Source organism: Falco biarmicus, chromosome 14, assembly GCF_023638135.1.
Source record: "Falco biarmicus isolate bFalBia1 chromosome 14, bFalBia1.pri, whole genome shotgun sequence".
Classification (NCBI taxonomy): Eukaryota; Metazoa; Chordata; class Aves; order Falconiformes; family Falconidae; genus Falco; species Falco biarmicus.
In genome coordinates, this window is record NC_079301.1 from 1,481,576 (window position 1) to 1,494,660 (window position 13,085).

At 57.5% G+C, this 13,085-nt stretch overlaps 1 protein-coding gene across 1 annotated transcript in view; it reads right to left on the reverse strand.

Moving 5' to 3' along the window:
* The window catches only part of EFNB1 (ephrin B1), a 54,861-nt gene extending 41,976 nt beyond the window's left edge, over window positions 1-12,885 (reverse strand). Inside the window, exon 1 of the mRNA XM_056359863.1 lies at window positions 12,635-12,885. Within this exon, the coding sequence (XP_056215838.1) occupies window positions 12,635-12,750 (116 nt within the window). The 5' untranslated portion in view covers window positions 12,751-12,885. The remainder of the gene's footprint in view (window positions 1-12,634) is intronic.
* Window positions 12,886-13,085: the final 200 nt, after the last annotated feature.

Consider the following 13,085-nt stretch of genomic DNA (forward strand, 5'->3'; position numbering starts at 1 on the left):
CGGGGACAAGGTGGAATTGCTGAGCTGGTACCAGGCAAAGTGACTCAACTCTCACCTTCAGAAGCACTACAGAAATCACAGGACTAGGGAATTTTCCTCTGTTCACATCTTCCTTTCTCCTTCCTACCCAGGTTTGTCTGGGGCTAAAAAAGCAGGGGGAAACACAAGGAAGTCAAACCCGTGCCCATCGCCAGAACACGCTGGCAAGACATGTTGCTCCCTTTTCTTCCACTGCACCTTTATCATCAGCCAGATTTACCTCTACTGCGGTTACCTTGGGGAAAAAAAATCCTGCATCGACACCCATTGCTGGTGTAAATCAAGGTCAGAACCGTAACCTTAAAAGAGGTCTTATGAGTCGAGTCTCAGATCTACCAGGCACGGGGAACCAGCTTGATAAATATGCAGAGAGGCGCACACATCCCCGGTGCAACAGGGAGGAGGCGTTTTCCTCACGGGGCCCTGGCCAGGCTGAGCGCGCCGGATGACAATGCTTCATTACTCCCTTTCAGCTGGTCCTCCCGGCGCTGCAGAGCAGTAATTAACAAGAAGGTCAGCAGCAAAGCCCTTCAAGAATCTATCCCTTCAGGGGAGTTTATCAAAACAACCCACCATTTGCCTCCTTCTAACTCATAAAGCACTGAGACCCAACACCAAGCACTCGGAGATGTTGCATTGCATGGGCAACACGTGTGCTGCGTTAGCTAGATGTTTACATTATTTGGCATTAAGAACCAATAAATAATCATTAATAGTATCGCTAGCAAGGATGTTCTCTGCAAGTAAGTCCGGATGCCAAAAAACGCGGTGTTTACAGCACAAGCATCCCAAGGCGGAGCGAGCCGCGGCAAAGCCGGGCGCAGCAGAGGCAGTCTCCTCTGGTGCGGATCCGGGAGAGCCGCCCGCAGTGCACAATGCAGCCGCTGCTGCCAATTCCGGATCGCGTCCCCATTCCCATTTCTCATCCCATGCATTTCTCATAAAGCCCGAGCTCAGGGGTGGGCTCGTTTCCTCGTTCGGAAAGCCTCGTGTCCGCCGCTCAGGACCACGCCGGCTGCCAGAAGATGCCGTGAAATCAAGGGCCATCGCATCCCAAGTTGTTTGAAACTGCTCAGGCCAGCCCTGTTTTTTGGGCTGACTCCCTGGTTTTGCTCACTGGAGCTGGCAGGGCACTGGAACACCCACAGTCCCAGCAAGGAAGGGAGGCAGCATCTGGAAGCAATTATCCCACTGCTCTTGTATCTGTCACCCGCTCCCCACCCTCGTGTAAGGAAACCATTCGTACTATCAACAAATCTCTGTAACAAACTAGGGAAGGGATTCTCACCCCCTCCCTGACACGAAGTAGGCAGCAGAGGCTGTCCCAATACAGAGCACAGGGCAGGCAAGGTGCCTCCTGCCCAGCTGCAGGCACACGGGGTGAACTGGGCACACCTGGGACAGGCACTTGCAGGTACCTTAAGGAGAAAGCGCTCTCGGATAAGCAATACAAAAATTTCTCTGCTCCATCTGTGCACTGGTATGATGCAGCAGCACATTAATGCTTTACTTTGCAAGTCTGATGCTTTACAAACCCCCAGCTGCTTTACAGGCACGGATGAACTCCTGGGAGCTCTGCGGGAATGGTCCATGCGCCTCCATCCTCAACCCACGCGGCTCCATCCTCAAAGAGGAAAATTAAGGAGGAAAGGGCCTCGTCTCAGAAAGCAGGAACCGGGGGGATCCCACGCAGCCCTTCCCCATCCCTGATGCCTCTCCCCAGGCTGGGGACAGCAGGAATGCCCCCACTCTCCCTGCCACTGCCCAGGCACAGCGAGCAGCCTGCACCCCGAAAGGAGTAAAACCCAGCCAAGAAGGGATGCTAGGCGGGCACCGGCGCTCCCTGGACGGGTGGCACAACCAGCGAACCCCCAGCACCGCTGCCTGCCTGGCACCCTGAAAGTGGGGGCACCCCCACCTGCCTTCCCAAGCGCATGGGCTCCACGCACAGCAAAGGGAGGTGGTTTGGGAAGGCTTTCGTGCCTCTCCTGGATGTTATGAAACCAGCCAAGGAGCATGAAACTGCCTGCCGTGGGTGGGAGCACCCAGGGCTATATGAAGAGCACTGTAGGATTCCTGCATGCTATGGGAAAGCACGCTGTGCTCCCCCACCCCGCACACACCCTTGCAGGGTATTTTTTTTTTCTTGAGAGAGAGACCAGGTAAGCACAAACAACCAGCACAGCCCCACATGAAGGGGGTAATTAGGGAAGCAGCACCCATCGCTAACCAAGTCAGGGCAGAGATCAAAAGCATCACCAAATGTTAAACCTCCCTGGGATTGGGAACCACTCCTGGGAAGGAACTCGCACGGGACCCCCTCTGTCCCCAGCCATGTGAGGTGGTCACTGGAGCCCGGTCCCTGGGGGGGCACTGGCTGCTCCCCACTGTTATGCCAGGGTGCCATCCTCCCTGGCCTTTTGGGGAAGAAATTTTAATTCTGCAAAAGAACACAGGAGGGAAAAGCCCAAGACGTGAAGCCAGGTAGCTGGCCTGTGCACCATCACGTGCCATTCCAAGTGCTCGCAGCCAAACCCAGCCAAACTCCTTCTCTTCTTAGGGTGGCCCTGCAGAGCCTCCCCCCAGGATGCGGCACCCATCGTTTGGCAGGGAGGGAACACCAAGCCAAATCAGTGCCACCATCCCCAACATCACACGAGCAGGCTTTCCTTCATCCCCTAACCCCAACAACAAGTTTTCCTGTAGCTTGGGCAAGCGAAAAAAAGAAAAGAAAATAGGAAAAAGTTCTACTGTAGCAACACTACCAAAAGGCGCAAAGCCGGCCATACCGGTGCAGGACAGAGGGGTGGGAGAGGGCTGGCAAGGCCAGGAGACACGGCTGCACAAGGGACCCTCCTCTCCCCTTCCTCCACCAGCCCTGGCCTGGCACTGCTTCCTTGCCGGGCTGCTGCTGCCCAAATTATTTCGGCAATTAGCTACAGCTAACGGGCGCGTAGGGGTAGCGAGGCACGCCACCGGCAAGCACACACCGGCAGGGATGCGCAGGCAGGGGTGCGCAACCAGACCGTGCCCTGGCAGAATTTACACGAAGAAGAATAATACAAATCTAAAACCAAACACAGCTGAAGGGGAAATTCCAGCTGCCTCCAGTCCCTCACACCTCTGAACACCTTCCCGCAACCCCAATCTGGATGGGCCCCTGCTCCCTGGCCCCCTCAGCTCTGCCCAGCAAGAGGGAAGGGGGCTCTGCACCCCCAGACGGCACGGGGACAGCTCTTCCCCACCTCCTGGGGAAGCATCATCTCCTCCTCCCACTGCGAAGGAAGCTGGGAACAATGGGATGCACCAGTGCCAGCTCCAGAGGGGATGCTCATGGACCACCCGCCTGGCCGCCCAGGGACACACTGGGGCGGGGGGGACAGCCAGGTGCAGGGGGCACAGGGTGCGAGCCAGAGCAGAGGCAGCTGCCAAGACCCCATCTCTTGCTTGCTGCAAGGGGCAGCTCCCCATCCCGAACACAGTGGGGACACACCGGAGCTCATGGGCTGCAGGGAGAGGTCACTACGGCAGAGATCATGCAAAGCCCCCGCAGCTCGCCCCCCACCCCAGCGCTTCCCACAGGAGAGGGGCTGCAGCTGATGCACTGGCCTGAGATTAAAAAAAAAATAAATAATTTAATATCTCTTCCTCCAAAATAACTGACTAATTGGCCAAGCCCCAGTGCCGTGCTGGGAGTGGAACCCAGGTTCACTCTTGCATGAAACATTTATTAAAGACATCAGAGGAGAGGAGGGCAAGGCAGAGCCCGGCAGGCCGTCGGAGCGGGGCGGTGCCCACAGCCAGGTGGAAATTTCCCATCACACCCAGAGGGAGGAAGCCCAAAAATCCATCCCGGCCATCCCCCGAGCAGGGCCCGAGTCAGCCAGGGTGAGCATCCCATCCCCGTGCCCACCGGAGCGTGCCGGAGCGTACGGGGCTCTGAGCACGTAAGAAAGAAGGGGGTCTGCTCCCCCGGCCCCACGGCTGCCCCCTCCTCTCCTGCCTTTAATCCCCAGCCCCAAAGCAGAGCCCTTTTAGGGGAAAGTGTAACGCAATACCTGGAAAATTTCTCCCACCCGCTCTCCGCTGCCGGCTGCCAAATTTAAAACATATTTGCTGCTCGGCCTTGAAGAAACGTAACCTGCTGCTTAATTCCAACACGTTTATTCTTTGGGGGCAACAAAGAAATTCGCGCTGCCGCTGGTGGCTCCTCTCCTTACACCCCACAGCTCTCAGGGGTGGGAGCTGCCAAAAAATTGCCTGGGAGCCGTCCGCCCCCACGCCAGCACCGAAATGCCGGGGAAGGGCAGGGAGCTTGCTCTGCCCATCCCATGGCACCGGTGCCGGCACGGCAGAGGTTTCTGCATGGCAAGTAGATGCCCTTCAGCCCCCAGCATCAGCTGGAGGTGCCACCGCCCTGAAATCCCTTAGGATACGGCACGGTCCAAGGCAATACAATGCCCCAGAGCACGGGAAGGGGCTGGGACCACCACCCACTCCGCAGGGAGAGGACCCCTCCTCAGCGACAGGGCCACCCCTCACCTTGCGCAGCCCCCGAGGGGGTCCCCACACAGCCCCCCACCAGCCGGGCTCCTCGGCCAGAGGAATTTTCCAGCAGGGTTGGGTTTGTGAGGGGAGGCTGGAGCGGTGGAAAGGGGCCGCGGCAGCACGGGGCTGGGGGAGGGCACAATGTGTTTAGCAGACTGAGCGATCCAACAGGGCCCATTAAAGGAAACAATTTGTAATACAATAATTATTATGTCGTTTCTCTGGACTCTTTCCTAAGCCTCTCTTTAAACAGTTAGAGGCTTGACGTGCCTGCATAAAGCAGACATGATCTGTAGGGCTGAGGATGCTTAAGTGCCCACATGGGCCAAGACAAGGCCGAGGGGTTGGGCGCACACCCTGCACCCAGCGGGACAGCATCGCACCCTGGTTTGCTCACAGCCCTCGAGGGATGGCAGGGGAACCACCGGGAACAGACGGGGCCCGGGGGAGTGATGCTCCCCAGCTGCAGGGCAAGATGCTGGCATACCCCCAGCACCGTCAGGTGAGGGGTCCTCTCCCCACGCGCTGCTGGGTCCAGAGCCGCCTTTGCTCAACACCATGGCAGGGACCACATCCTGGCAGCGCGGCCAGGACCCGCAGCTCCTCCAACTCTTCTTTTATGCTCTGAAGTTCTCGGCCGCACATCTGAAGAAAGCAGCGGCAGTGAACAACAGAGCGAGAGCAAGCAACACAAATCCCCAGGATAATGAGCCCGGAGGAGGGAGACGGTGGGCTCTATCTGAGGAAGGAGCCGTGCTTTTATTGGAGAGCCTAAAAGGGCTATAAATCCTCAGATTCAAAGGCGAACTCGAGCTCTTTCAAGTCTGAGGAAAGCCTGGGATGTGTCAGCCGGGAGGACTAACCACGCCGCGTCCCCTGCTGAAGTGGCCTCTTCAGCAAAGCCGCGCTACAGCCCGGGATATTACACCCAGATCCTTTCCATATGCTGCCTGCCCGGCTGCCGGCAGGGCACGCCATCACCCCTGCTGGCACCGGGGGAGCCCACCCTGGACCCCCACCCGGGCAAGGACCGGCCACACCCTGTCTTAAGGCGGGAAGTGCTTTTGCTCCCACTCCCCCTTCCGACGCCCGTCAGTAATTTGCTCCCCAAAACGCCAGTGGGAGTCGGGGGGGCTGCGAACCTCCCCCTCGCGTTCGGCTGCAATACTACAGTGAGCCCAGACAAAGAACGCCAGAGCCCAGCACCACCACATCCCCAAGCATCACTGCGTCCCCGAGCATCACTCCGCATTGCCACCAGACCCCAGGCTGCCGTCCCCGCGCGACAGCCCACGCGCCAGACTGCACTACAGGTTTCAGAAAAACCCATTAAAACACTCAAAGCGGGAGCAAAGAGAGGACAGTGTCGAGCCTCAGCCTTGCACTAATGCACGTGCAGCCGCTGACGTTTCCCAGCCTTAACGAGAAGGAAAACACACAAACGCTCAGTGATCAATATTAATGGTGTAAGGGTATTTATAGCTGATAAGCTGCAAAAATGCTTTTTCTGAAGCACCTACTTAGAAGCCATTTGATGCTGAAAGCCAGGCGGAGCAGACTGTTCCTGAGGCTGGGATCGTGCTGCAAGCCAGGGAGCCACCAGCCACAAGGAAAGGATTGCCGGGAAAAGGGACACTCATCTCCCATCACGGCACGTGGAGCACTGAGGCAGGCTCAGGTGCCACCAAAACCAGCCAGGACCCCCCTCGCAGGGACGGCACACACCCCAGGCCTCTGCAGGGGAGAGGGGCCTGGCCATCACGAGGAAGGCACTTCTGCAACGCCAGCCTGAAGGTGCTGGGACAGAGAGCTCGTCACTCAGCATCCCCTGGGCATCCTGTCCCCAGCACCTCCATGGTGGCATCACCGAGAGCCAACCCGCATCCAACCGCGTTGGCACGAAGCCTCTCACTGCAGCCCAAGCCCACCAGACACGGCACACATGGACATACGCACAAGCACAGCATCGCGGCAGGACAGACCCCTGGAAAACACTGAGGGCAGCTCACGGATGAACACTAACAAGCCCCCCTGCTCCAGCTCTCCATGCAGCCCCCACAGCAAAGCCCAGTGCCACGGCCTCGGAAAGGCGGAGCAGCCCACCTGGGAAGGGCCGGCTGCGGCTAGGAAAAGGTTATTCCAGAGCAGCCAAGCCAGGGTTATAAATAGCTGGCATTTTTGAAGCGCAGCTGCTCTGCTTGGCCGGGGTGCCACGCCGGCACCTGAGCCGGGTTCTGATCCTGCCCGGGGGTGCCGGTGGGGAGAACTCGCAGCAGAGAAGCCACCGCTCGCTGAAACACTGCGAGTAACCCCCCAAACCTGTCCCCCCATCCCCTGGCCCTCCCCAGGGAGGGGGATGCTGGAGCCCACCTTCCCCTCCAGGCATCACCCACAGCCTCCACAGGGTTTGGCTCCAGCCCCAGAGGAAGAACCCTGCTCCCCGAAAGCGCGGGGGCCGTGCAAACCCCACCCCGTGCCCAAACCCAGCCTAACCAAGCAGGACGTTTAGCCCCGGCTTGTCCAACTCATCAGGGACCAAGCCCAGACAGGCTGGCGGAACCGGGAGCACCAGGATCCCGAGGCTCCGGCACAGCCACAAGCAGAGCACCAGTGCTCCGACCGGAGACAATACACAAGGGGCAAGAAAAACCTCCGCGAAGGATGCCGGGTGCGTGCCAAGGGGTGCCGAACCTCTCTGTGAGCAGGCGAAACGCCCCCAGCACCCCTCCTTGCTTGCCGGAGGAGGTTTCTCTGCCACACCACCTGCCCCAGAGAGAGGGATGGAAGCAGAAAAAGCGTCAGAAAGCACCAGAAAGGACCCCGGCTCTTTTGAGGCAAGCACAACAAAAGCCCCGCAGCATGGCCGCCACATTCCTGCCCAGATGTGACGCCGAGATAGCGCAGAGCCCAGAGTCCTCCTCCTGCTCTCCCGATACAAGCAATCATTAATTAGACACAGAATGGATTTCAGCTTTGTTTCTCCCCACCCTGTTTCAGCTGCCAGACTCCAAGTAGCATGTGCTACTGATCGGTACAAGATGTATTCCCACCGGACCCCAGCGCTTCCCGGCAGTGCTGCCGCTGCTGTGCTGATGATGGGGTGCCCTGCCAGCGGGGCAGGGACCAGAGAGCCACAAGGGATCCGTGGGGCCAGCAGCACCCACAAATCCTACGTGGATAGAAGGGGTCTTCCCTATCGCCAAGCCCCCAGTTTCCAGGGGACAACCCAAACATTCCCGACGTGTCGTGCAAGAGGCTGCACATGCACACTGGCTGGCTGCAATCCCCATGACCCGTATAAACATGTGCGGGGCTCATGGGGGACCCCTACCCACCCCATAAAGCTGCTTGGGGGGACTCCCACCCAACCTATAAAGCTGCTCAGGGGGGACAATCCCAGCTCACCCCATAAAACTGCTTGGGGGGGGAGACCCCTGCCCACCCCGTAGAGCTGCTCGGGGCAAACACCCCTGCCCACCCCGTAAAGCCGCTCGGCAGGGGGACCCCTGCCCACCCAGCCAGGGCTGCACCACATGAGGGCACATCCCACCCTGCTGCACGCAGCCTGTTTGGAATAGGGATCCCTGGAGCAGCTTATAAAACTAAAAGCGATGCAGCCGCTCAGGTGCGGCCGCGGAGGGAAGCAGCCCCCTGCCAGCTCCCTCCAGCCCTCCACAGCCAGAACAGGCACAAAAGCCCCATTCGTCCCCGCTGCCATGCGGCTCCAGGAGCTGCAGCAGCTGTTTTGCTCTGGAGAAAGCTACGGCTCCTTTTACAATCAATCAGCCACCCCATCACGGCTCTTTTTTTCTTTTAAAGGAAGCAGTTAAATCCATTTTATAGAATCCAGTGGTATTTACCCAGCTACTGCAATAGCCGCAGCGCTGCCTTCACTTTTTTTTTTTTTTTTTTAATTTAAGTTAATGAAGTCATTCCTAAACAACACGCAAGGAGCCCTGGGTGCTCCTTTCCCCAGGCACAGCAAGAAGAGTAACCTTGCTCGTCACTGCCACATGGCCAGGCACGGGGGCTCTGCCCTGCGGAGAGCAAGAGCAGGAGCCCTCCATGCTGGGGGTGCACTCAGCCCAGCACCCAGCAAAGGGTCCCCCAGCACCCACCCAGCCACAACCGCCTGGCAGGCTTGGAAAGGGATCCTCCACTCACTCCAAAGGGCAACTCCAACCAGGACACAGAGCACCCAGGCTCGCCCAGCCCCCGGCAGCCTTTGGAGATGGAGCCAAGAGCCAGGGAGGCAGAGGCATGCGCAGGGGCCATCGGATCCCTCTCGGTACCATCCACACCCAACGGAGCCCCCACCTCTCCCCAGGAAGGGGGAGTCTCTGATGGCTCAGCCAGCCAAACGTGGCTCTTAATTAAAAATAAGCAGCATGCTTTCATTATTTCCCAACTCCTTATACTGTGAAGCGCCTCATGTGCCCACTGGTACAGTAATTAAATTACATCTGCTCCGACAAGTGTGAGCCCACCGATGCAGAGCTCCAGGCCAGCCATTCCCCTCGGAAACAACCTTCCAGCAAGCACTTTGTCTCCCGTAAAAGGCATTAAAAACGGCAAAGATACACCAGGCTTCAAACTCAGTGCTTACAGAATTCAATAGGACACCATAACGCCATTAAAGACAAAATAAAAATACCACAAAGGATTAGACTTTTGTCTGGTTTTCCCCTATTCGCCCTGCCTATTTTATTTATTTTTTACATAAATGCATTTATTTTGTTTTTAGAAAGTTGCAGCGCGGCTCCGCACAGCTAGCAAGCAAGTGGGGCCGAGTAAAACTTCATATAAAGAGAGAAAAGCGGAGCCGAAACGACCCGCTCTTCAGAGCTGCGCGGATGATGTGTCCCATTTCCCCCACCTCCTTATTAAAATACTTTCTGGAGAGGCAAATTCCAGCCTGAAATGAATTTTCCAAACCATATTTTATTAGGAATGCTTCCTTTTAACGGTCGGCACAGGAGCCCACCAGGGTCAATATTTCTCCAAAATTACAGCCAAGGGAGTACAGAAAGGATTTAGCCAGAATTTCTCCTGCAATTCCTGGCTGTCCAACAAGAGCACGCTTCCACCAACCCCCCAGCTGAGCAGCAAAGGGGCCGATTAAATCCCAGCAGCACCCTCCACCCCCCCAGTGACACAGTGGAATAAAATTAAAACCATATTGGCTCCCCGAGAGCCCATCCTGGGGCTCCACAGCCATCCTAGGGAAAGCTCACTCAGGGGGATCTAATTCAGCCTCAGCTGGTCCCAAGCACAGGTTTGTGACAATTACCACCTTTTATCCGGCAAAAGCATCTCCAGGCCTACTTTTTTCCCCTTAAAAAAACACAGAATTATTCACAATAAGGAGACAGTGATGATTCCAGGGCTGGCTTTTGGCCACGCACCTAGGAGCCAAGGGGAACGCTTCCCCAGCACAGCACACGGCGCTACAGCTTAAGCCAGTCTTAACTCGATTAGGAAATCATTCCTTCCATCGGACGTGTTATCAGCATCCCTCCGATAACCACCACGAGATCAGGAACCTGCCGGTGATGCCCCAGTGAAGTTATAAGCTCAGGCTTTGTACGCGCGGCCCCAAGCTGCCCAGGGGAGGAAAGGGCAGAAAAATATTTTCCTTATTTACAGTGATACCACCAATGCCAGACATGCAACGCTTTCTTCTTCTATCTGTTGGAAAATTCCACTTAGCAACGTTATTTTTAAAGGCTTTAGCACTCTATTCTAAAAACAAGAGTTAGAGCTCAGAAAAGCGGGGCAGAGGGCTGGCACGGGCACGGCACTGCCCACAGAGCGCCGGAGGAAGGGCTGGAGAGCCCCAAGGATGGTGGTGAGCGCGTGTGGGGGCTTCCATGGATCTCCGCAGAAGAGCTGTCCTGGTCTAACAAAGAGCACAGCTCTTCTCCAGACTGGACCCAGACCCCACACCACGCGCAACTCCCCAGACTGGTTTCCTCAACTGCATTTGACACCATGCAACCTGCAAATGTCAGAGGCGGGGGCATGAAGGCCTAAAAGAAAATGGGGGACCCTAAAAGACAGACTCCAAAAATGAGGCTCCAGGGTCAGACCGAGCAGGACCACAGCTGGGCATCAACAGCGACCACCAAGGCAAAACCCAGCCACGGCTCCCACCTCGCCGCTGGGATCCTCCCCAGCGCCCGTCCCACCCTGGCTGAGCCATTTCTGGGTGGGAACGCCAACATTTTGGGCACTTCCCACCTTCTCCCATCCCCGTGGGTACTGCTGGGCTGGGGCACCACCAGCACTGCCCTGCGCCCAGTACCGCTGGCAGCCGTCCCCATGCCGGGTGGTGGGCACCCAGAAAGCTGTGCCGAGGGCGGGCAGCCACCCAGCTCCAAACTGAGGGATACACACCTTGAGGTACCACCAGGAGACCACCGCAGGCAGCCACCCAGCAGATGGGGAGCACGGGGGGAGCCACTGGCATGCCAACCCTCCGGCTCCCAGCCTGCCGGCCGCCTGCCCCCAAATTCCCAGGCCAACGGTAAAGAGGACTGGGGTGACATGGCATCCCCCAATGCCACCCAGCCAAGGCCACTACCACCTCCAGCTGCCCTTTTATTTCAAATCAAAAGGGATTTTTCTGGATTTGCCTCTCTCTCACTGACACCTCAGAGTCACAAAGCAGCAGATCGATTCCCGACGGTAAAGGCTCTTTCTGCTCACAGCCACAGCTCCAAGAAGAGAAAAAAAACCCACACCAAGAAGGAGAATTTAACTTCGGGCAGCCCTCGTCCCAGCCTTCACAACGCACTGGCTGAAGCTCGGGAGCGTGCCTGCACACGCGTGTGCCTGCAAAGTGGCTTTTTTTTTCCCCTCCCTCACCAAAAAAAAAAAAAAAATTATTTGGTTGGAATATAAGTGTCCAAGTGGGAATGTCGTCCAGATTGTTTCAGTTCTCTCCAACTGTTCAAAAACTCTTTTTTTTTTTTTTTTGAAAAATGTGGTGGTGGTGGTGGGGAAAATATATCAAGCCAAAAGCAGGATTTTTTTTTTTTCTTTTTTTAAACGGATAAGGGGCCGACACCAACAAACACGCTGTGATCTACAAGATCTACAAGCCCCCCAGCACAGGGGCTACCAGCACCACCCTGACACCAGCATCCCGGGTCAGGGGACCACGGCCGATCCTTCCACTCCTCCTCCTCCTTGCCCTTCAGCCCGGCGCGCTGGAAAAGCTCCTTCTCATTGTTCCTGTACCTCCGCCGGGGCAGACGCGTCCGCACACACAGCACATACAGATCTATACGTGCGTACAGCGGGCGGCAGCGCAGCCGGAGCGGGGCTGTGCAGGCACGCCGCGGCCCCGCCGCTTTGTTCGGACCCGGGCCGGGGGGTCCCACGCCGGCCCAACCCCCGCCCCCCGCCTTCCTCCGCGGCTTGCTTTGGAAAGAGAAAAGCCAGAAAAAATAGTAATAATTAAAAAAAAAAAAAGAAAAAAAAAAGGGATAAATCCAACTCTAGCGTCGGCGAGGTAGAGAGTGCGGCGATCCGGCCCCCGGCACCCTCCAGAGCGCGGCCGGGCGAGGGGCGGCGGCGCCGGCGGAGCCTCCCCCCATCCAGGGGAAAAGGAAATAATAAAAAATGTAAAGGTAAAAATTATGTTAAAAAAAGGCAAAATCTAAAAAACGAAACACCTTTTGAAAAATGAAAAAAAAAAATTGAAAGGTAAGAAAACCTTCAAAAGCCAATAAATTTTTTAAAAATTGGGGGGTAAAAACGAGAAGTACATTGTTTTCAGAACCCGAAGGCACCAGCCCGCAGCAGCCGGGGCTCGGCGAGGTCCGTACTCCAGCCGGGGGTCGCTCCTCTCCGTCCGTCGACCAAAGCTCTTCGCGGTGCCCGCGCCGCTTCCCGGGGAGGGCTTTTTTTTCCTCAAAAATCCTGCGGTTTTGCTTAATTATTTTTTTTTTAATTTCTCCCGGGCCTACTTTTTTTTTTTTTGCCGGGGGGGTGCGAGGCGGGTTCCCCCCCCGTTCCCCCGCGCCCCCTCCGCCGCACGTACTTGGGGTTCCCGGCGCTCCAGGAGACCGGTTCCAGGCTCTTGGCGAGCGGCGCGGCCAAGCGGCACAGGGCGAGGAGGACGCCCAGCAACCACCGCCCGCCGCGGGGCCGCGCCATCGTCCCTCGGCGGCGGGACGGGACGGGCGTCAGGCGCCCATGCCGCTTCCCCGCCGCCTGCCTCCGTCTCCCGTCCCGCCGCCTCCGCCGCCGTCCCCTCCCGCACAGCGGCGCCGCCCGCCGCGACGATCGCTCTACTCCTCCGCGCAGGCAACGGAGCGGGCAGCCCGGCGCGGCACGGCCAATCGCTGAGCGGCGCGGGGGGGGGCCTTGCGGGGCGGGGACACGCCCACTTTCGCTTCTTAAAGGGCGCGCGTACCTTTTTTTTTCCTCCAGACACCCCCCTCCCTTTTACCATCTCCCCCCAGTCAAGCGGTGAGAGGGGAAGGCGGGGG